General features: G+C 34.3%; 1 protein-coding gene across 1 annotated transcript in view; it reads right to left on the reverse strand.

The window, feature by feature from the left end:
* LOC5564544 (epidermal growth factor receptor) overlaps window positions 1–13,449 on the reverse strand; it is a 352,159-nt gene extending 338,710 nt beyond the window's left edge. Inside the window, exon 1 of the mRNA XM_021846944.1 lies at window positions 11,615–13,449. Coding sequence (XP_021702636.1) covers window positions 11,615–11,741 — 127 coding nt within the window. The 5' untranslated portion in view covers window positions 11,742–13,449. The remainder of the gene's footprint in view (window positions 1–11,614) is intronic.
* Between the last annotated feature and the right edge of the window lie 10,292 nt (window positions 13,450–23,741).

Raw genomic sequence — 23,741 nt, forward strand, 5'->3', positions numbered from 1 at the left:
AACTGGTTTTCTGGCTCTAGCGTTTTCAGTTCAAATATCTCATCAAAGTAGTGTAAGAAACACTTTTAAGCTGAAACGGTTTGGAATCAACTTCTAAGATTTCACTCAAACTTCAAAGGCACAAATCTCGCGAAGAAAGCATCCAACAACGATGCACTTTTTATTTTGGCTTTGTGCACTAGCAGAAAGCTTAAAATAAGAAGATCAGAAACATTTGCTTACTATTTCTCCAGTTTTGTGCCTTTGAAAACGTGAGTAGGGGTATAAGTCGGCCATTGTGCCGGCCATCTTTGAACTCCGAGATGTTTCACCTTAAAGCTTTGAAAAATGCCTAATTTGATGAGTGAAGAAATTCGCTATCTCTTTCCGTTTGGGAGTTATTGTTGTTTTTCTCATAAAAACATGCCCGCTTTGATAGTGAATATCTCTGATTGGGGCAAACATAAAAAATATCTTTTGACGGCATTCAAAAAACAAAGTTAAATTGTATATTATATCAAAAAAATGCAGATGTGTTATTTTTGTAACTCTAATGAAATGTCCTGAAAAACAAATGGTTTTATCACAAAAACTTTAATAACTTTTGAACTAAAATAGATATCAGCAATCTTTTTGCATGTAAATTTGCGTTTTGGTAAGTTCTGAAAGTCGTTTTAGACAACTTTGACGAGAAGTTAAAAATAAAAAAAAAAGTTGAAAAACTTGTTTTTGTTAGACCACCCTTCAATAATTGGGGAAAAAGGCTCTATATTGGTCAAATTTAGAGCTACGGAAAAACTTTTGTTGGCAAATTTGATCAAGATTTAAAGTTCTACTACTTTGCCTAAGAGTACATACCATTATTTTTGCAAATAAAAAAGTTGAAAAAATTATTTTTGTGATATTGTGGACCACCTTAGTTCTAAATAACACAGTACGAAAGCTTACATTTTTATAAACAATTTTGTAGAAGACCATTTTTGTCTAAAATTTCATTTTCATGCGCAAAATACAAAATAATAAATAAATTCATACGATGAAAATCCTCAATATAGTTTCATATCCCTATCTTTCTTATTTCAGATTTCTCTTCAAAGTCGTCTATGAACGACTTTTAGAATTTAACAAAACGCAAATTTTCATTTAAAAATATTGATGATATTTAAATAGATATCATCAATATTTTTAAATGTTATTGAAGTTTTTCAGCTAAAAATCCTTAGTTTTTTTCAGGAGATTTCATTAGAGTTACAAAAATAACACAACTACATTTTTTTATATAATATAAAATTTCACTTTGTCTTTTGAATGCCGTCAAAAGATATTTTTTATGTTTGCCCCAATCAGAGATACACACTATCAAAGCGATCATGTTTTTGTGAGAAAAACAACAATAACTTTCATAGACTATGACTTTGGTTTAGTAATTTTTAAATGTTTGCAGCTAATCAAAGTCTTTCACTAGTTTCCTTTAAACATCACCGCAAGAACCAGTTTTTTAACTGGATTGGCAATGTATATATTGTATATGCGCAGCAATTCTGAAAAAAATAAAAGAAATCGCCCTAATGCATTCAAACTAAACTACATTTTGCATCATGCCACATTGACGTAATACCTGACTTAAAAGCAACCTTTCAGTTTAATTGCCCTTTGGGTTTCGAAACTCTTTGTTGAAATGAACGATGCATAGAGTGTACATTCATAGATGATTTCCAGAGATCCATAGAAGCCATTTTTTTTGTATATCGATTCATACTTATCGTAGATATGTTTCATCTTCAAAACTTTTTTTCAGTTCTTCATGTCAATCAACAACAAATTCCATCTTTTCAATGAACATATAATATATGGCAAATGTACCATAGTGGTGCACCTAAGGGAAAACTGCTGAAACATGATAATAAAATCATGAAATATATGAAGTTGACGTATCAGTCAATATGTTTCTAATCCTTCGAATCAAGCAAACGTATTAAAATAACGTTTTATTCAAAATTTCCCTGCAAAAAGCCTTGCACCAATATAAGGAACACTGTTCCTTTAGTGAAGGTATGTTTTAAGAATGGTTCCTTTAGTGGCGCAAACCATTGATATCTTATGGGACCCTCCACTATGGGTACTGATGCTCCACTATAGGTTAGCAAAATAATAGTTGTGGAATTTACGGCTAAGCAGTCTTGGAATGATTAAAACGAGTTTTGTTTCAACCCAACGTTTCGACACGGGGATTGTGTTTTCCCCAAGACAGCTTAGCCGCAAATTCCACAGTTAAAATAAACAGTCGATTGCTCCACAAAATAATAGTTTCAAATAGTTTTACGGATAAATTTCATGAATATTATTCAATTACTTGTATCATTCTCGCATCGTACATCATAGAAAAATATCACATAATCATTTATTACTGCGAAACATGCCGAAACACACTACCTCCACTAAGGGAGCGTTTGCCCTAAATCATACACCTTCACTCTATACCCGTCTTTTATTTCATTTAGGGATGCATCTCCAAAAAGACAATACGAAAGCTGCATCTGCTTCTTCTGCGCTAAATCTCCATCCAACACAAATGCATCCCATGTTGGAAAGAAAATTATGTGAGACCCAAATCAAAACCTCTCCCGCAAAAAAGAAAGAGCAGTAAGGTTACGAACTTTACCTGCTTAAACTTCACCTTGCTCTCATCCTGGGAGAAGGGGCAGAACCAAAAACACCATGTGCGCCAGGCAGGACTTGTTGTTTCTACTTTCCGCTGCACATGTTCCTTCCACTTGCAGTGGACCGAGCAAATACTCGATTTCTGTTGCGCAAATGACTCCCCGATTCTCGACCGAGCACCATCGGGAGTAGAATTGTACGTAATTTGCAAACGATTTCTCTCTGCTTGTTGTAGTTGTTCCGTGGGCTGTCAATCTGGATTTCGTTCGAGACGGGGTTCACATGAGATGGCATAATTGATACCCTTCCATCGGAATCGGACGGTTGTTCCGCATTCACGCCAACCACTAGAGGGTATGCGATATGCATTTTTTCATGTGGATACGAAACGAAACTTTACACTGAATCTCTAGCATTGTTAATAACGACCATATAGTAATCAATAGTAACCATAAACCCACTAATTTCCGACTTTTAGACTGCAGCTGTATTGAGGCTTATATAGGGCAAGTTAACTGTATATTAGCACGCAGGATAAAATGCTAATGTGGGCTTTCATTAACCGAGTAGTTAGAGTCCGCTTCAAAGCTGAAGGTCGGCCCTGGATCTTTTCGTAATCGTACTCGTTGCCACACGATATACGAATGCGAAAATGGCAACTTTGGCAAATGAAAGCTCTCAGTTATTAACTGTGGAAGTGCTAATAAGAACACAATACTGCGAAGCAGGCTCTGCCCCAGTGGGGGTGTAATGCCAAGAAGAAGAAGAAATGCACATTTCATTTCGTCCCGAATTCTCGCACAAAATTGAATCAATCCGTAACAGCTGTCGAATCAACTTTGTCACCATAAATAAAGTCGCAGAAGAGTACAAATAAGTCCGCAATCAAATCTACATACTCGCAATGTATGCTAATTTTCATCATATAAATGCACGTATATCGCCTCCACTTTTGTAAGCATAAGGCCTTTTTGCGACGTCTTTCACGTACAACTTTTCAATATAAGCATTGCATAACGCAAAAAAGGATTTCGATGTACATACGTACATTCTGGCTTTTTGAGAAATATCTCACACCCTTACAACCACTGGAGCGATGCATTTTTCGACAATGCATTCAAGCTAAGACGATCCGAGGTCTTGACCTGGGTTCCCGTACTGATCCAAACGGATTTGTTATAACAATGAAATGGGCTTTAACACATGGGTGGGTATATCTTTTCCCGGCAGTCCAGCGTTTCCAGCTTGCAAATGGGAAAATGATTACAGAGGGAATCGAACGCTCGGCTTGGCATTTGCTTGCGTCAATGTGTGAGTTCTCGCGGGGGTCGTGTGGGAACCGAAATGCGGATGGCAGAGACAGAGTTCTGGTTTTTCAATCATTCGCTTCAATTCGGCGAAAGACTAGACATCACGCCGTTTTCGGAACGCGAGACCAAATGTACGACGTGGCGAGGCTTATTTCACGCATATTTCCCAAACGTTGATCCACTAGTAGCCTCTGCGAGAGATAGGGTAAATCTTAGATGATGCCCACCAGAATCTTTGAAGATCCCTTGATTGGTTGGCAATTGACCGAAAGAACGCTGCTGGAGTACGAGCTGCTCTAATGGCGTGTGCTGTTTACCTCGTTCGTCCGTTCACGTTTGTGGTCCAAATTATCTTCGGGTCTCGCTTTGCATCCGTTCTCCCTAGGAGGTTCTGACGCTGGGCTGCGATGGAATGCTCTATGTGTTTTGGTTGGGTCCGAAATTAGATTTTCCTATAATCTAATCTTAGTGAGTTCTTTAGATCTGGATAGTAATTTATCGTTTCACAGCAATAGCCAAGGAGACTATAAAGATTGATTTGTGCTGAAATATATAAACGAAAATATTATCAATTCCACAAGTGCCAAAAGTTCATTGGAAGCAAGACAGTGACATAAAAAAATGTAGCGATACGAGGGCCATGGCAATATTGCGGCATGGAATATCTTATCTTTGCTCGTGGAATTGTGTAAATAACTATACAGATAACAACTGCTCAGCTGTAAACAGCTAGTTGAGTAACCTTAGCTAGTGCAATGGTTTAGCAGACAGCTCAAAGTAAGGTAGATAAGTAACTGTCGTCTTCTAGGAAAAGACTTCAAGTGCGTGCAGAATGATTACATTACTTAACCAGATCATATACGGAAAATGTTGTCACTACAGGATCCGAGTGATAAAAATAAGAATGGTTTTAGTAATTGCAAACGATATCAATCCATATTCATAATATTATTGAAATAACACGATACGATATGAAGCCACTTGGTTATCTCAAGCTCGTTATGATTTCTCTATGCATAATATTCTTGCATATACATAGGTCTCATAATATGTTAGGGGACCAAATAGTCGTAGCGGTATACGCGCATCTATTCAGCAAGCTCAATTGAAACTCAGGTTTGAATCCCGGAAATCATTGATCTTTTCATGAAGGGAATTTTCTCGACTTCTCAAAGCATATAGAATCTTTGTACCTGCCACACGATATACATATGCAAAAATGGTCAGTTGTCAAAGAAAAAAGGCTCTGTCTCAGTTCAAACGTAACACCAGAAAGAAGAAGAGAAATATTTTGAAAGTCAATGAGAATTTAACACTTGTTTCAAAATTAAAAATTGCTATTTCATTTGATATTATATTTGACATACTTCTTCTTCTTCTTCATGGTATTAACGTCCCCACTGGGACAGAGCCGGCTACTCAGCTTAGTGTTCTTATGAGCACTTCCACAGTTCTTAACTGAGAGCTTTATTTGCCATTTTCAGAAATATCATAGCACATCTAGTTTTTGAGATATTGGCTGATAAAAATGCTAAATTTCATTATTTTAGCCAATTTGCATGCAAGTTTGTCAGCTTGTATGGCAAATTATTTACTTTACAATGCCTCAGAACTCAAACTTCATGTGTGTAACAATTCTTATAAACAAATTGCATAACACTTCCGATGCTCAAAAGTATTTTTTTGTTGGTAAGTATTTTATTTTGCCTTACAAGAGAAACGAAAAATTTTGTATGGAAACTGCAAGCATGTTGAAAAAATCGATTTAATCTCAATTTAACCGTGCAATTTCAACCAAATTATATCTGAAATTGAAGTTCAAGTCCTATTTTGCATGCTTTGTGGAATTAGATCCCATTTTTTTTTGATAAATCATTGTTTAATTTTTATGTAAACATCAATGGAACCAGTGTGCAACTTTGGCGACCTGTAGTTAAAAACTGTGACGTACTAGAACATTTCTAAGAATGGCATCAGATTCAGCAGCCCCGAATTTACTAGAGACACATAAATTGATCCTTAAGACACGCAAAAGTGTCGTTTTTGTTACGCTGTGTAATTTTAAAGCAAGTTTAATCAAAAATCTCTTAGTTATAGAATCTTGCAAAAAAAAATTAAACAACGTTCGAGAAACAACTTACAGATCAAGCGACCTCTAATATTTAACAATACTAAATAGGAACGAATTTGAAAAGAAAAAAATTGTTTAAAGTTATTAATAATATTTGTTGCTTAGATTAAAACTATTGCGAATGATCCAGTCTTTCAGTGAATCAAATTTTGTGTTAATAAGCGATTAGCACAACACGTTAACGATCACTAATCAGAAAATTTGATCAAGAAAACCATAAGTTGCCAAATACAAAAATCTACACTTCAAAATACAAAACTCCGCACAAAAAAAAAATTGGAATTTCAATAATTTTGTGGAATTTTTCAAAATAAAATACTTTTTAGAGTACCATTGGAAGCTCCTCAGAGTTAAGCATTCCCGAACTTCAAATAGTGAAACGAAATTTGAGAGTCTAAAGCGTTTAACAATGTTCTAATTTAAATTAGTTAAGAAATCCAATAATCATAGGGTAGAATTTAAAAAAAACTGTTTTTATAAAGAATTTTCACGATTGTAGGCATGGGTACCGACTTCTAGAGCGCAGTTTACATAAGGTTTCATTCATTAATTTCATAACGCTAAAATTAACCTTTTTCGACACTTTCCAACCCCCTCGTAATGCATTTTGTATGAATGTTTTTCAAATTTTATATGAGCTGTAGCATTTTCAGGACACCCACCCACCCTCTTTAGCGTTATGAAATTGGCGAATGGATCTTAAATGTTCTGTCCATATCTCTGTGATTACACATCTAATTGAAACTCGCTATGGCGCATTCGACGTATTTTGACAAAAACTTGTTTGAATATTGTTTACTAAATTTTTACTAGAAGTCTTGTCAGTTTTCGAGAAGCATTCTTAAAAACATGACTAGTTTTCTCAGCATTGGATCGACTGTTTCACGACGCATCAATTGTTAATTTTGGTCGATCCAATGCTGAATTTACAAGCCATGAATTTCCAGTGTAGTTTTATAAAAATGTCACAACTATGTAAATATGTAGTAAACAAAATTCAAAAAATGTTTTTGACAAAATATCTACGAATACCTACGATATGAATAAAATGTAGTAAAATTGAGTTAACTACTTTCTCGCAAGTAAACGCTACATGGGGAACTCGAGTGGAACATGTTTGTGTTATTTTCTTTCTACACCTTTCGAACATACTACAAACAACGCGTTGGTATGAATAAAGATAGCATTCACTACAAAGCTACTGGCAGTTAGCTTCAGATGTTGCTACTCATGCTTTGAAATTGTTAAATTGAATGGGATAATTAAAATTTGTGTAAAAATCATGGGAAAGTAAGGTAAGCTTTAATATTTCAAAAGATTATTTTGAAATATCCGAGGTTTCCGACGCTCGATAACGCTAAAGAATCATACAGAATGATTTATTTTGTATGCTCTATGTAGTAAAGTTAAACGATTTTTGTTCATACCACCCATTATCTTTCGAATGCGCCATAGAGAGCTTCAATAAGACGTGTTATCACAGAGCTATCGACAAAGCACTTTGAAGGGGTGAACCCAAACTTTTGCACGGAAGTGTAGGTGAAAATTTCAACTTAAACTGTTGTAACCGTCAGTTATATAAAACATTTCATTTTAATTTAATATACATATAAATCGATTTTTGAGGTATCTTTGGGCATAAATTGAACGTTTGACGTTTTAGTGTTTAGATTAAAACTTAACCAGAAAAATCACACATATAAAACTCCATAGTTTTTTGTCTGTCAGTGACGTTTTGAAATGTTTCACCGACATGTTTCATTGAGCCCTACGACATTGATTTTGAAGCAGTACAACAGTTAATTCGAATGAAAGGAAACTACAACATTTATTCAATAGATAATAAAGGATTTTTGGTACCGTTCATCTTAATAATTCGTTGCATTTTCAGGAACACGACAGAAAAAAAAAAACACTACAATAGCATAAAAGGATATAATAATTTGAGATTTTAGATTCAGGAAACATGCTCGATGGAGTATGGTTCGAGCATAAATTTCGGCGACATTTTCCCACTGATGTTCCGTGTCCGCATTGCACTTACACTGGTATTGATAAAGAAATTTCTTTGTTTAAGTTAACATTTTGTATTCGAGCATGAACATTATGAATATCACAAATGCCGTACATAGTACATTTTAGCTTCCAAATGCTGTTGGAACATAGCCAGCCACGTTGGGTCATATATATACCGTTTTGATTCATATTACGGACACTTAAGGCCACAGTGAAGTATAACCCAGCTTGGACCATACAAAATAAATCATTCTGTATGATTTTTTAACGTTATCGAGCGTCGGAAGCCCTTAACTTTGGGATGGTGGGTAAAGAATACGCGTCCGCAACTTGAATAATTTTAAATAAATCAAAACCTGTGGCCTTTTCATGATTCTTATTCCGGATGCTCCCTCACTTTTACCTCATATTCCGGACGCTTTGATTCGAATTACGGACAGCTCATGATAATCATTAATGGTACAGTCAAATCATCAATTGAAATCGTTCAACCACTTAAGAGACGTCGTAGGTAGTTGGGTATTATAAATTTGCAATTATATTTATGGAAAAAAACCTAATAAAACGAGCCTCGAAAATGAGAACTTTTGGACGGCGAAAATTGAAACATTTCGTTTGAAATGTTTCCCATACAAACGAGAGTGTCCGGAATTTGAAGCTGTCCGTAATATGAATCAAAACGGTGTATGATATTCCAGAGATGTCTGCCGGTCAGTAAAGTTTTGAAATATTTCACCGAAATGTTTTGTTAAGCACTACACAATAAATTTAAGAACACTACAACAGTTGATTCGAGCGTTAGAAGATAACAGTGCCGACAGTTACACGAATGATAGAGATCTACAGCACCTATTTAGCAGAATATTTCTTTTTATTTTGCAAGAGCAAGATGAGCATAATTAAGATAATTGTGCGTCAAATAACGTTTAGCCGTATTTTGGGCCCTTCGAGAAAACCATTTTAGGTTTCTGTTTCAACATGTTATTTGCAAAGTGTAACGAAATCAGTGTACATGTCAAATGGGCGAAAATCTACTCTGAGATAAAAATACTCACACGGTCATGTATAGTCAAAATACGTCAAAAAGCATATATATATATATATATATAATCCCAAAGGATGTCTGTCTGTCAGCAACGCTTAGATATGTTTCAAACATCAGTACGACATACATTTTAACCACTGCAACAGATTATTTTAATGTGAGGATACCACAATAGCTATGCAGCAGAATATTCGAAAATTTTCTGTTCGAATGTTCTGAATGCAATGAAGCAACGTTCTTAATGGAGTATGGTTAGGGAAAAAACTGAATAGACTTTGCAGTAAATTTAGTTCATTGTTTACCAAAATTAGAACCATTAACCTTTACTTCTTGACATTACGTCTCCTCTGCTGTTCTGTGTTTTCAGTGCGCTTTTACAGTTATTAGCAAAGAAATTTTATTTTCGAAGTTATCACTTTGTATTCGAACATAATTGAAAACCCTGAGAATGTCATACGCAGTTTTTCGTTTAAAACTTCCATTGTAACGTAACTAGCCACGCTAGGTAGGCTTGTCATACTGTCATATATACAAAATTCCAAGTTGTCTGTCTGTCAGTGACATTTTGAATTGACTTTGATTTCGAAAGACGACAATACATTATTGAACACTGCAACAACTGTTCATTCAATAATTTGAAATGTTTCACAATATCGGATCATGTTAATAAAATCACATTCATTATTCTCAGGATTCGAGGAGGAAAGAATAACTCGCCAATAACTTATGCATACCATATTTTGGTATCATGCCACAATTAGGTATTGTTCAGTCATCAATACCTCATTCTGTTACTATAATGGTATTTGAAAAAAAAATGTTTAACACAACTAAAAATACTTCATTTTGGTATTCGACAGCTATTGAGGACTACTGGAGGTATTGAACTAGTATTGAAAAATTTCACTCTTATAAGAAAATCCATCAAGTATTATTTAGGTATTACAATACCTGATCTAATTATCAGCTTGGTATTTGTAGAATATGCAGAAGGTATAGTTTGAGGTATTTTACCTCTTATGCAGGGCTCATTCATACCTCATTCAGGTTGTAAGTATTGGAAATTATCTGGTATGGAATACCTCAATTTGGTATTCAGTAGTTATTTTCTTCTGCTCGGGTTTGTATTCATAAAGCACTTTCACAGTTATTAACGGAGAAATTTCTTTGCCCATGTTATCATTTTGCAATGTTGAAATTATCAATCCTTGAAAAAATATTCATGCATTTTTGCATTCAAATTTTGTTAGAACGTGGATAGCCACAGAGGCAAATGGACTATCGAAGTATATAGAAACCCCTTATGAAAATTCTCCACAAGAAATCGGGTTGAAATTCATAAATTTGCCTCATGAAACCAAAATTTGAAACTTGTAATTGAACCAAGAACCTTGCGATCGATAGACCAGTGCGTACATCAAGCGCCTATGGACGCCTTAATGTGGAGTGATGCTGAAACGATACATAAAGCGTACATTCGTATTGCAATAATCGTTCGAAATGTATGAATTTCGATAGTCCAGTTCGCTGCGTGTAGGTTACTATTATTTGACCACTTGAAGAACCGACGTTCGAATGTTAAAAGAAAAGTTGCAAAGTTGTGACCGTAGCAATGACAAGCTGCACATATAAGTTGAAAAAAAAAACAGCTTATTTTTGAAAGAAGGGTGAATCATCTATGAAATGTAAATATTTGAAGATGGTGCATATCGATATGATCAAGCATTAAGGAATCTTAAATTCTTCTTCGATGTTCTTTCGGTGAATTGCATTTCGGGTAATGGCTTAGAACCGATATCTTTACGTAGTCAAGACAAATGTTATAGTTGTTCAAAATTTAATATACACTGGAAACTAAAATTTATTCAAGGATCAATTTTTTATGATCACTTATTTACTGACAGGAAATAGTAATGAATCTGAAGTGGCGTGATGTCGAAAAACTCTCCTTTGTATTCTAAGATTTAAAATAAAATCAGAGTGTTGTTTTGTCCAAAATACCGAACTTTCTAATGTGGAAAGCTTATAATGTTCGAAAATTTAAGAACTTGCAGTGATATAACAATCGAAACACCTATTTGAAACATCACTATTAAAATTTTGTTTGGAATATAAGTTGTGTCCAGAACAAAACTTAAGACAAAACGGTGTACCCAGTAGAACTAAATTTTGTCAACCTAGCGTTGTTTTGTATAACAGCTATGGAAGGCACTACGAAGCTCTACATCGTACTTTTCTAGAGTGAACAAACATATGATGAAAGGATTTCTTTGGAATAATCAAGAGATCTGTTGAGGGTTTCAAATTAATATCTTCAGGTAAAAGAAGGGAAGAGGCAACTCTTTCACAGTGGAAGTGAATTTTGTTTCGCAATTTCAATATAAAATTGTGTGTTTTGTTTGCTTGATATTGATGTATCATCATTAAATTTCAGGTGTAAATTGTACAAAACATATCTCCAAATTGACTCACCTCTCATTTCGTTATCCTCCTGCTTGTGGATGTAGTCCTTCAGATAGCAGCTTCCGAGTCCAATCTGCTGGACCAGCAGCACCAGAAACAGTTTCCACTTCCACTGCTCCATCATTGTGTCTCCCATGTTGTCGTTACCCCTATCCAACACAAACACCACCCAGACTGTCGCGCTGAACACGGAGCCTCAATCCCAACCCAAATAGGGCACACAATTCACTCGGTTTTCTCGTTTGGGTCACTGCCACAATAAAAACCCCTCTTCTTCGGGTCTAAGACGTTGTCGCCGGTGCCGTCGTGGGCTTCGGATGTAACCAGTTGTTGAGGCGCCTTTGCGCAATTCTCGATTAAATTATATTCTCAACTTCCGTCGCCGCGTCTTCGTCACACCACCAGTTTTGGCCCCTTTTTTTCTTCTTTTCCCTCGGTTTTACCGCCTCTTAATGGGATACAATTAAAAACAATCAAAAATTTCAAGAACACGAACACACTATCGTATCGTTTTCCATTTTACGGTTCCTCGCACCGGATTCGGTCTTCTGGTTGGGTGCTCTTTTCTTCTTCCAAATTTTCCTAAAGGGTGTTAGTCAAGAATTAATTAATCCGATTGTAGACGCGACAAGACACTTTGTATTTTTTTTCATGCGAATCTTCACTTTTTTGTTTCGGTTATTTAAGAAGGGTTACACCGGTTTCGGTTTGAATTATTCCAAGCACAGCGAAAAAAACACAACAGTTCCACAATTGAATTACTAATTAGTCATCAGCTTTGAATACATTGTATAATAGAAATGTGCTCGAGCGTTGTTTCAGGTCTGCAATGGATTGGGCGGTTTGTTTGGTTTACCGTATCCGTCCACTGACGAGTGTTAAGAGAGGTCTCACAGCCTCATCGAGTGGATGTTGCAGAGGCTATCTCGCAATTCTTCTCGGTTTATGAATGAAAATCAGGTTTTCGCTTCACACTTCATTCAAATCAGTGCTTCGGTCGGCAGAGCGCACGAGATCTCTGTTTTCACGTTTAATGTGTTTTCGTCATTTGCGCACGGGGCACTTGTATCTCCACAGGGAAGTCACTTGTTTCAATTTCGGGCCTTACTTCTGCCCAAACCTCCCACAATTGTACAATCGTTCAGAGTTTGATTAATCGATCGCACTTTAATCTCGCCGATCCTTCGCGGCCTCCACAGGCCATCCCGTTGCACATGATGTCATTCGATGACCCTCTTTGCCCCCGAATATCCAATCTGAATAGCGCACTCAATCAATAAAAGCTCTTCTCTAAAGCACTCCGTTTTCCATTCACTTAAAGAATCCACCATATAAGCGCTCTGCCGTTCGGGAAGATAAATAATTACATGTGTACTGTCGACGGAAATCGAACAATCCGAACAATAAAAAGCAGAAGCAGCAGCAGCAGAAAATGCCTTAGCATGCAGCAAACCACCCCTCACGCACACCTTGGAAGTGTGGAAACCCGCAGGTCGCTGCGGCAGGTCTTGACAGTGCACACAGAAATCCACTCACGATCAATGGGAAAGAACAGGTAGGTACGATCTTTCCATTTCTTCTTCGCACTCACTTCTCTACAGTGCGCAACACTGCTCCTCCGCACTTCTCACACCGGTCGAACACATACATCAACCTTCTACTAGTTTTGCCAAGAAACGAAACGAAAAACTTCAACGCGCAAGCTACGAAACCCTCCGTGGGATTCAATAGGCTTCAGAACTTCAGAACTCACAAAGAAAAAAACATACAGAAATCCAGCGACGCGAAAATTCTTCTCTTCCGCGATACACTTCAGCACTGGGAGTCGTCTGATTCTGAACTGACGAGCGCTCGATCGCAAGCACAATGGTTCGAGTCGGTTGCTCTCTCCCCTAAGCTTCCAGCTTAAGCCTGAACGACCCAAACAACCCACACACTCGATGTGAATGGAGAATTTCGCTCCCACTCTCTTTCAGCAGAAACCCAGCGAGCGTAGATATAGGACCCCTAGTCGTTCAAGATCAACGTTCTACTCAATGTAGAGACGGACGCTGGAGTTTCCACGCTTGTGCACGAGTGAATGGGATTGCGTGGAAGCATACCGCAGAGCGTCCATCGAGGAAAACTGTGTCAAAACAAAACTGCTGCTAAGTGAGCGAGGGAAATTGCTCCGGCTGAGAGAGTGTGCCCGAAAGAGCATAAACGATGATTCAGAGAAAAACTGTTTGGCATTGGTATTAATCACCGGCAGTTGAAAGAGAGTGAGTTGGGGGAGTGTTTCAGCAAAAATACGGATTAGTCACCTGGTACGTGTTGACATTAAACAAATAATCATAGTGTTGTTACATATTTTTATGCATAAAAACTACTCTGAGAACCAGTCAAAGGATTTTCCAGACCTTGATTTTACTATGTGTCACACTTACTACAATAAGACTTCTAGAAATTGAATTAGTGGTAATTAAATTAGGCAACACAAATTGTGACCTTCCTTAGTCGAGTGGTTAGAGTCCGTGGCTACAAAGCAAAGCCATGCTGAAGGTTCGATTCCCGGTCGGGCCAGGATTTTTTCGTAATGGACATTTACTTTACTTCCCTGGGCATAGAGTAACATCGTACTTGTCGCACGATATACGAATGCGAAAATGGCAACTAAGGCAAAGAAAGCTATCAGTTAATAACTGTGAAAGTGCTATTATTTATTTTTACTAAAATTTGGAAGAGGAAAAAACCCCTTTGAGTGATCAATTGAAAAGATCTTTCTCAAAAAGGCACAAAACCTCTTCATCTTTTCTAAAACGTTATAACAAATATCTTATGAACTAAAGGCACACTCGGCATGAACCATAACAGAGCCAGGATCTTGATCTTTCGATGTGGGATCAGAAAAAGGAAAAGGAGATGCCGTCTTGGTCTTGGTCAAATTTCAATCCGAAAAAAAAACAAGGAAAATTACGGCAGTAAAAATTAAACAAGATACGATATCTCATTTAAATAATTAAATAATAAATTCAAACAAGGATGAAATTTACTACCAAGGATATCACGGACAGATGTAGGAGGGGTTTGATATAAAGTTTCCAAACTACTAATGAATTTACTTCTGGGTACCGTAAATTTGGTGCACACAAAAACAATATGATCAATATCTTCATAAAATTCCCCACAATCACATAAATTTGAATCCTTCATATCTATGCGATATAAATAGCTGTTGCATATGTAATGGTTCGATATTAATCGTGAAAAAGTGCAAATAAAATTTCTATTTGCAGTTATATTTTTAAACCATGGGAATTTATCAACAAACGGACAAATGGAATGACACCAACGTCCTTTATCACTTGAATTCCAAAAATGTTGCCAATTATCCATGCAATATTTATTAAGTTTTGAATGATGTTCTGAAGCAAAAATTTCTCTTTTATAAGTACGACTAATGTAGCCAAAGAATCAGCTTGTTCATTGCCATAAATATTACAATGAGCAGGAACCCACAAAAATTTAATTAAAAATCCTTTAATTTATAAATCGTATAAAAGATTTTTAAGTTCCAAAAGAATGTGATGAGTTTATGAATTAAAGTTTATAGAGTTCAACGCATGAAGAGAACTCAAACTATCAGAACATATTATAAATATGTTCGGAGTAAAGGGTCTTATCAAGTTACATGCAAAATATAATGCGGTTAGTTCAGCTATGAATATAGAACAAGGATTTTGTAATTTAAAAAAATGAGCTAAATGATTATTGAAAACTCCAAAGCCAGCAACATTTTGAATTAAAGACCCATCAGTGAAATAGAATTGATCATGACTAATACCTTCAAATTTTCGTTAAAATAATAAATTCGCATAACGAGGATATTCATTTTTTGGAATTTGTTTCAATTCTTCATATAAAGAGAAATCCATAAGGGGTCGAAAAGTATGAACATCAATACTATAATTTTGGAATCCAGGGGAAGAAATTGGTGTTAAATTTTCATTTAAACAATAGATAAAGGAATTTAATATTTTACTTGTAGGATTAATTTAATTAAAAATTTTAAAACATCAATGATCGGATGCTTATATGAAAAACATTGCAAGATAAATTTGCAATTTAATTTTTGAAAACGAATCTTTAGAGGTTCAATACCAGGTAATACTTCAATAGATTGAGTATGAGTTGAATTCAAGAGCTTCAAACAAATTCTTCAACATCGAAATTGTATTTTTTCAAGTTTTGTGAAATGAGTTTGAACAGCATTTCCAAATGTAAAACAACAATTTTCCATAACAGAATGAATAGTTGTTTTGTAAAGAGTTATTAAATCAGAAGGATGAGCAGTGGGCGGTTCAAAATTTAAAAATATTTGAAAATCCAATCTCCCATATGCTCCTTACCATCCTTACCATAAAAATAGTGTTCTGTGAAATTTTCAGCTTTCTAGATGGTGATTTAAAGGTGGCCCAAAGACAATATAGGTTTGTATGGAAATTACTATGGAGAAATTTTGAGATATGTTCCAAACACGGTAGTTCTGTAATATTAATTCAAACTTATTATCCCATATTGAAAACTCGTTCTTCAAACCAAAATGAAGAAATTGTCTGGAGAGAGAAATTCAATCCGAAAGATAGCAGAAGAGATATCCATGAGTTTGTTTGCTATTATTTAGCATAATATGGGATTATAGCCCTGCAAACATGTACAAAAATCCCAAACAAAATTAGCTCAAAAGGGATTTGTTTCTTCAGCAACATCCTTCATTAAGGTTTGAAGAATGAGTTTTCAATATGGGATGATAAGTTTCTACTTACATTACAGTACTAGAGTATTTAGAACATTTCTCTAAATTTCTCCATAGTAATTTCCATATAAACCTATATTGTCTTTGGGCCACCTTTAAATCACCACCTAGAAAGCTGAAAATTTCACAGAACACTGTTTTTGTGGTAAGGATGGTAAGGAGCATATGGGAGATTGGATTTTCAAACATTTTTAAAATTTGAATTGCCCTAATGAGCACCCCACCAAGTACCAGTAACCGTTCGAAGGAAGTTTATTCTTTTCGAACAAACTTTTTGAATGTATGAAATGTGACTTGCCCAATTTAATTTTGAATCAAACCATAAACCAAGATATTGATATTCAAAAACCTGTTCAATTTGATGTCCATTTAGGAATAATGTAATATTAATTGTTGAATGCTTTCTTGAAAAAATAATGTATTTCGTTTTTGGAACTGAAAATGTAAAACCATTGTCAAATGCCCAGGTATCAATATTGTCAAATGCAGTTTGCATAAAATGTCTGATAATTTCTCTATTTTAACCACTAATAGCTAAAACATTATCATCAGCAAACTGTAACAAATAACAACCGTTAGGAATATTATCAATATTATCAATACCTGGGGCAGTATTTTTAGTAAGTGATAAAGCCAAATTAAATTCCTCTAAAGAAAAAGGAACACAAAGTTCAGGAAAATAATTGAAAGATTGATTTTTAAAATTAAAAAATGTTGGAACAAAATCTGGACATATTTTAGATGCAAATTGTTCAATCCATTCTTCAGAGTATTCTAACACAACGGGACTTGAAGAATCATAATTTCTCAAATTCCTTGCCACAGGCCATAATTTAGATAAAGAAGTCTCTTTGTCAAGACTTTCAACAAAGTTTTTCCAATAATTTCTTTTTTTGAATTTAGTTATCCTTGTAAATAAAGCTTCAGCTTTACAGTATAAAAAATAATCCTCTCTACGACCAGATCTACGAAATAATTTAAACGCAACAGATTTATTTTTCAAAGCAATTGAACATTCATCATCCCACCAAAAGGAAGGCCGATTTTTCTTTAAGTTTCCAGGACTAACCTTCCTTTTTTGAGATTTATGTAAGCAGTCAAACAACAATTTGGAAAAATATTATATATTTCAATTGTAGGAAGAGAAATATCACTCCTTATAATTGAAATTGACATCAAATCCGCAAATTTAGTCCAGTCTACATTTTTACATAGATCAAATACAAACATTTCTTGCGTAGATTTGCCACATCTATTATTTTGAAATTTAATCAAAATAGGTAAATGATCACTATTATTTGGATTGTTTATAGTTTTCCAAGAAGACATCATGGATAAACTATTTGAACAAATGGATAAATCAATACATGAAGGATGACTAGGAGGAACGGTAATTCTAGTAAATGATCCATCATTCAAAATAATTAAGTTTAACTCATCAATCAAATCCATCAATAACGAACCTCTACCATCAGATTTGTAACTACCCCATGCTATATTATGAGCATTAAAATCTCCCTATGTATAGAAAGGGGCAGGAATTAAATCTAAAATACTTTTAATTTTGGATAATGAAAAAGAAGCATTCGGTGGAATATAAAAACAAATGATGCTAAAAGTAAAATTATTATTTGTAATAGAAACAGCTACATACTCAATTTGGGATTGTACCGATAAAGCCAAATATTTAAATTTAACATTGTCACGGATACCAACTAAAACACCTCCATATGAAACAGCTCTATCTTTACGTAAAATTTTAAATTGTGGAATTCTGAAAAGTTTAGTTCTTTCCAACCAAGTTTCATTTAAGCAAAATATATCTATATTGAAGTTTGCTATTAACACTTTAAGTTTATCAATTTTATTGATGATACTGCGACAATTCCACTGCAATATATTCAAAATATTTGAATTATTTGGAGCCATTAAGATGAAAAAAGAGATGCAATGAGGGGTCCAAATGCGTTCAATTTATCCAAAATAGAAGCCAAGAAAGGTAGAATCATTTTAGTAATTTTTTTTTCCAAAAACCACTGAGATCCAAAAAATTAACTAATTCTTCTAATATTTTTAAAATTGAACTATCAGAATTTTCATTCTCATTAATCTTATCAGTTTGCTTAAATTTTCCATCAGAAGAAGTATTGATTTTTTGAAAACCAGGAATATGTTGTTGCTCATTACAATTTTGAAGTACCGTAAAACGGGATAACTTTGATAATGCGGGTAACTTTGATAGTGCGAGACCCACAACATATTAAACGAAAAAAACGAAGTTTCTGTCAATCAGTTAAGAAAAACGAATGAAATAGTAAAAAGTAATAGTATGACACTTCATGTCAAAGCTATTTTCGTTGGAATCAAGTGCATTTGAGGATTTATATACAAATAATGAAAATTTATGAGATTTTAGCATTTTTGCAACGCTTACAAACAATCGGTTCTGCGATCACTATTTGATGACGTCGTAATGAGTTCGTCACTTATCCTTGACAGCCTAGTTATAGTAGAACATGAATACGGTCTCAAATCTCTTAGCGAAATCCATTTTTACAAACTGGGACCATTTTTGTAATCTAAGTCAGAAATTTACATATAGCGTTAAACACCTAGAGGTATGTAACGCCCTATAAATGTTCCATAATTCAATAAATTTTGTTCGATTATTAAAGTTACCCCAAAACAGAAAACCGACTTTCGATTATATGAAAAATAATATATCCATACAGAATAAATCTTTTGGCAATCTATCAAGTACAATCGATAGCTAGGATGTCAGTACTTGTTTAAAAAAAAAAATGAAATTTTTTGAAACAGCATGCATAAATATTAAAGTTTTCTTCCAAAAAACTATCAAAGTTACCCCGTTTTACGGTACTGGAAAATTTGTGTTATAAGAAGTTGATGGCTGAGGTTCAAAATTGAATGTATTATTTTTTGATGAATTATTATGTGTTCTTTTCCTTTTAATGGGAGGATTGTAAGTGAAATTCTGTTGTTTCCCAAAATTATTATCATCATCATCTGGTAAAATAGCAAAAGTGTTTAGAGATTTGAAATTGTTTGATGATTTCATAACATCTGCATATGAAACAAGGTTTTTGCTTTTAATTTTTTGGTTTAATTTGGATTGGCTTTGAATATAAACTGGACATTGTTTTAAAGAGATATGTTTGTTCCTACAATGAATACAAACACCAGAATTTTCCTTACAATCGGAGGTTGGGTGTCCCTCTCCACAGTTTGAACATTTTAATTTGTTAGAACAAAAAATTGCAGTATGGCCAAATAAGAGACAGCGCTCACAATGCATGAGCTTTGGGAAATAAAGTCTGACATGAATAATGACATTTCCAATCATTACATAATCTGGTAAAACAGAACCAGAAAATGGAATTTTAATACAATTTAATGAAACATATTTTGATTCACCACCATTAAAAAATAATTTGGATAACCGATTGCATTCTAAAATCTGAACTGATGCAATGGATTTGTTTTTGAAAATGCCTAAACCATGGTTTTTATGTCATCACAGTTTAAATCTTCGTCATATATAACTCCATTGATTTCACAAGAATCACATGGAGCATATACACGATATGAATTCACAAATAAATTGGATTTTAAGAGTGCATTAGCATACTCTCGAGATCCGAAAACAACTCTCAATTTATCGAGAGAATTTTTTTTGATTTCTTTTACAGATTTATATTTTTTATAAACCTCTGCAGAAATCAATAAAACATTTATGGGTCTCTCTTTTTTGCGAAAAATAGACCACAAATGGACCCGAAAAAGTTGATGGATAAATTTTTATTCGAAAAGGTTTCGAAGAAGGAGATTCTTTAGGATGAGAATGATCATTCGAATCTCCTTCACCACCATCAGTTTCCATAATAAAAACTCAATGTAAATAATAATGAACAGAACAGAATAAGAAAGAAGGAAAACAAATCAAATAATACATAGAGATCTTCAAGACCAAGAACACCGATACACAATTCCAAAAATCGACTAATTCTTGATTTTCTTGAATCTTGATATCTGAACACCAACTCTTAACTTGAACACGTAACTTGAAAACAGGGAACAGCGTAACAAACATCAACGTCGTAAAATGAAATCCTCGGAAAATCTCGTATCTGAAATTGGAAAAAAATGACAAGCGAAGAAAAAACCGTTTAGCCTGGTCAAGGCCTACTTATCGAGTATGTGGAAGTGCTATTAGAACACTACGCTGAGTAGCCGGCTCTGTCCCAGTAATAGGTTGAGGGTACGTAAATTTACGTAGGTTTTTTTGTATGAATTTTTTTGAAAAAATATTTGATAGATTATTGACAAGACTTGTGGGAACCAAGCCTTCACATGTACAAGCGTAACTAGTGATCTCTAGAACAGGCGTTTTCAGCCATTTTGGCTCGCGCTTAAATCGACCCAGTAATTCCTACTAAAATCGTGAAGTGAGATTTACAGTCAGTGGCAAAAGTTAGTAACCAAATGCTTTTTTCATACAAGATGCCTAAATTTGGAGCTCTGTATCTCAGCTCCTGGTAGTCCGAATTTCAGTCAATAACCTGAAATTTTCATTAAAATTACATTGTAGAATGAGTTTGAGAGAGTTGTTCGAAGGCAATATAAGTAATCGAGTTATTTTTTTATCTAATTCACAAACGGTATTTTGTGGGTGGATGGTGTGTTCTGTAAATTTACATAACTTGCATAAAAGTGAATGACTTTGCCGAGAAAACTAAAGTACTCTGAGCGAAAAAAAATATTTGGTTTCTAAGTATTGTCACTGATTGTATATTTGTCAATTTTTCATTATTTTTTATGTTTAAGTGCAATATCTTAATCCTAAACTCAAAAGTTTTGATTAAATTCAATAAAATTTAAAATGTAGCAAGTTTTTTTTTTATTTCTGAATTAAACTGTGACAATCAAGCATTTAAGGGGTACACAAAATACAAAGCCCTACACAGTTTTTGGAGGACGCATACAAAAAGTGTGACTAGGAGGGAGTGGTTTAAATAAAGTTATGTACCATCCCTCTATAGAGCTGTACCTTTTTTTTTGTCGAATATTTCAAATATTGTGGCTTGTGGCATGGTTAGGAAAATTTACGACTTTCTGTGAGATATTCCTAACGTAAAGTGACCAGATATGTTTTGCTTCAATCCGGGACAAAAATAATAATTTTTAAAATGTATCATATGTTATATGACTCGTGATATTTGTCTTCCTTTTGAAGTCATAACCAAAAAAAAAATACGGCTTTATAATCTGATGTTTTGTAATGAAAATCATTAGATTTTTTTTTCAAATATATGAACCACTTCGTCTATCCTTTTGGTGTCGTAAAACAGGGTGCAAAATGATCATTTATTACAATTTTTTTTATATTATTATGAATTTAGATATTGTCACACTAATTTAGACAAAATTGATAAACAGTCAGTTTCCAAAGCTAGTAACCAACTGCTGTTTGTTCATACAAAATGCACAAATTTGAGGCTCTGTATCTCAGCTTTTGGTTATCCGATTTGGCTGAAATTTGAATGACGAAATACAAACAACTTGAAGTTTTGTCTGTAGTGAATTCAATACATTGCAGTTATTTTGCAAAGAGTTTTAGAGGGTTGGCTAAAATAAGTAAACAAGAGACTTTAAAATTTAATTAAAAAACGGTAGGTTTTGGGTGGTTGGTTTGTTAGGCAAAGTTGTCTACTCAGCAGTTACATTTCAGATGTTTAGTTCAGAAGTTACACAATTTATCAGAACACACCAATCACCCACTACTGACCGTTTTTAAATTAAATTTTAAAGTCTCTTGTTTACTTTTAACCCTCTAATACCCAAATTTTTGTTTTCGATCTAAATATTATTTTTCGTTATCTAAAATCATTCTAAACACGGTTTGGGCAATGATTTATTTTTCTATACTTTTGAAAATATGATTTTTTTCTGGAACATTTTCTATTTTCCGTGTAACTAACGGAAAAACAGATTTGAAATCATTTCAATACCATCAGGCTCTTCTTCTGTGATAGGTTGATCGTAGAAAAATATAAAAGGTACGATTTTTTATAATACACGTTAAATGAATCCCAGACATTTGTAGGTTATAGAAGAATACAATTTTTCAAACAATTTTCAATAATACAAAAAAGTTTCAAAAATCATAAAAAACTTTTCTTATATGCGTGTTATGAGTCAAGGTTCAGGCCAAAAATAAAATCATTTTAATTTCCTAGCTACGAAAAAATACACAAAATTCCAAAGTGTCTAAAGGCGGGGTTGGGTATTAGAGGGTTAAATTTGATTAATTTTAAAGTCTCTCGGTAGTTCGTCACTAAAATTTAAACTTAACCGGACTACCAAAAGCTGAGATTCAAAGCCTCAAATTTGAGCACTTTTGTAACTGACTGTATGTAATTTATGATTTTTAACAAATTATTAAAAAAAAACTTAAGAAATTCAAAATTTGAAATGACAGCCAGGGGTGAAACTGTTTCCATGCACACATTTTAAAAATTGAACATGGTCCCCTGAAATTGGAAAACTTTAAACTACTTCTTATGACTATGAAATGATAGCATTTAATTGCAAGAATAAACTTTGAAATTCCGCTTCTTTTGCCTAGATTTTCAAATGAATGTGTCGTATATTGTTTGTTTTTTTTTGTGAACCATAACAATAAATGACATCAACAATTTGAATTAATATTTTCGAAATATGATAGAAGCCGATTGATCGAATCCGAAACGTTTCCCGGGACGCTCGATAATGCGGGACAGGTGTCTGGAATCCGGGACTGTCCCGCACAATCCGGGACGTCTGGTCACTTTATCCTAACGTTTTCAAAATTTCAACTTTTATCGGAATTACTTCAGCTCATTTTTTGTTTCGACGAGGATAAGTATCCCAACAAAAGTTGAACTCCTTGAATGTTTCAAATTATTGTTTCGGGAAAAAATAAATGTAGATCAAGGAAACTCCTATTTTGCAGCCAAAACTATCCCATACAAAATGTATGATCAAATATTGGCCGACAGAATACTTTAAACCTTCCAATTACAAAATGTCAACCCAAATTCTATGTATTACTTGGTTTAATATAATTATAAGCTTTAAAATAGGAAAAAGCTGAGATATTTCAAAGCACTTCTACACTGGTACGCGGAGCACGATCTGAAAACCGCTGCTATAGAAGATTTATGAACAACATTCATACTCAGGCGTTCAAGGTTATATAAGAACTTCTTTGAGTATATGCCTCCAGGTCTACAAGTGAAACTAGTGACATTTCGGAAGATTAGATAAAAGGATATAACTTAT

The sequence above is a fragment of the Aedes aegypti genome, chromosome 2, assembly GCF_002204515.2.
Source record: "Aedes aegypti strain LVP_AGWG chromosome 2, AaegL5.0 Primary Assembly, whole genome shotgun sequence".
NCBI classification, from domain to species: Eukaryota; Metazoa; Arthropoda; class Insecta; order Diptera; family Culicidae; genus Aedes; species Aedes aegypti.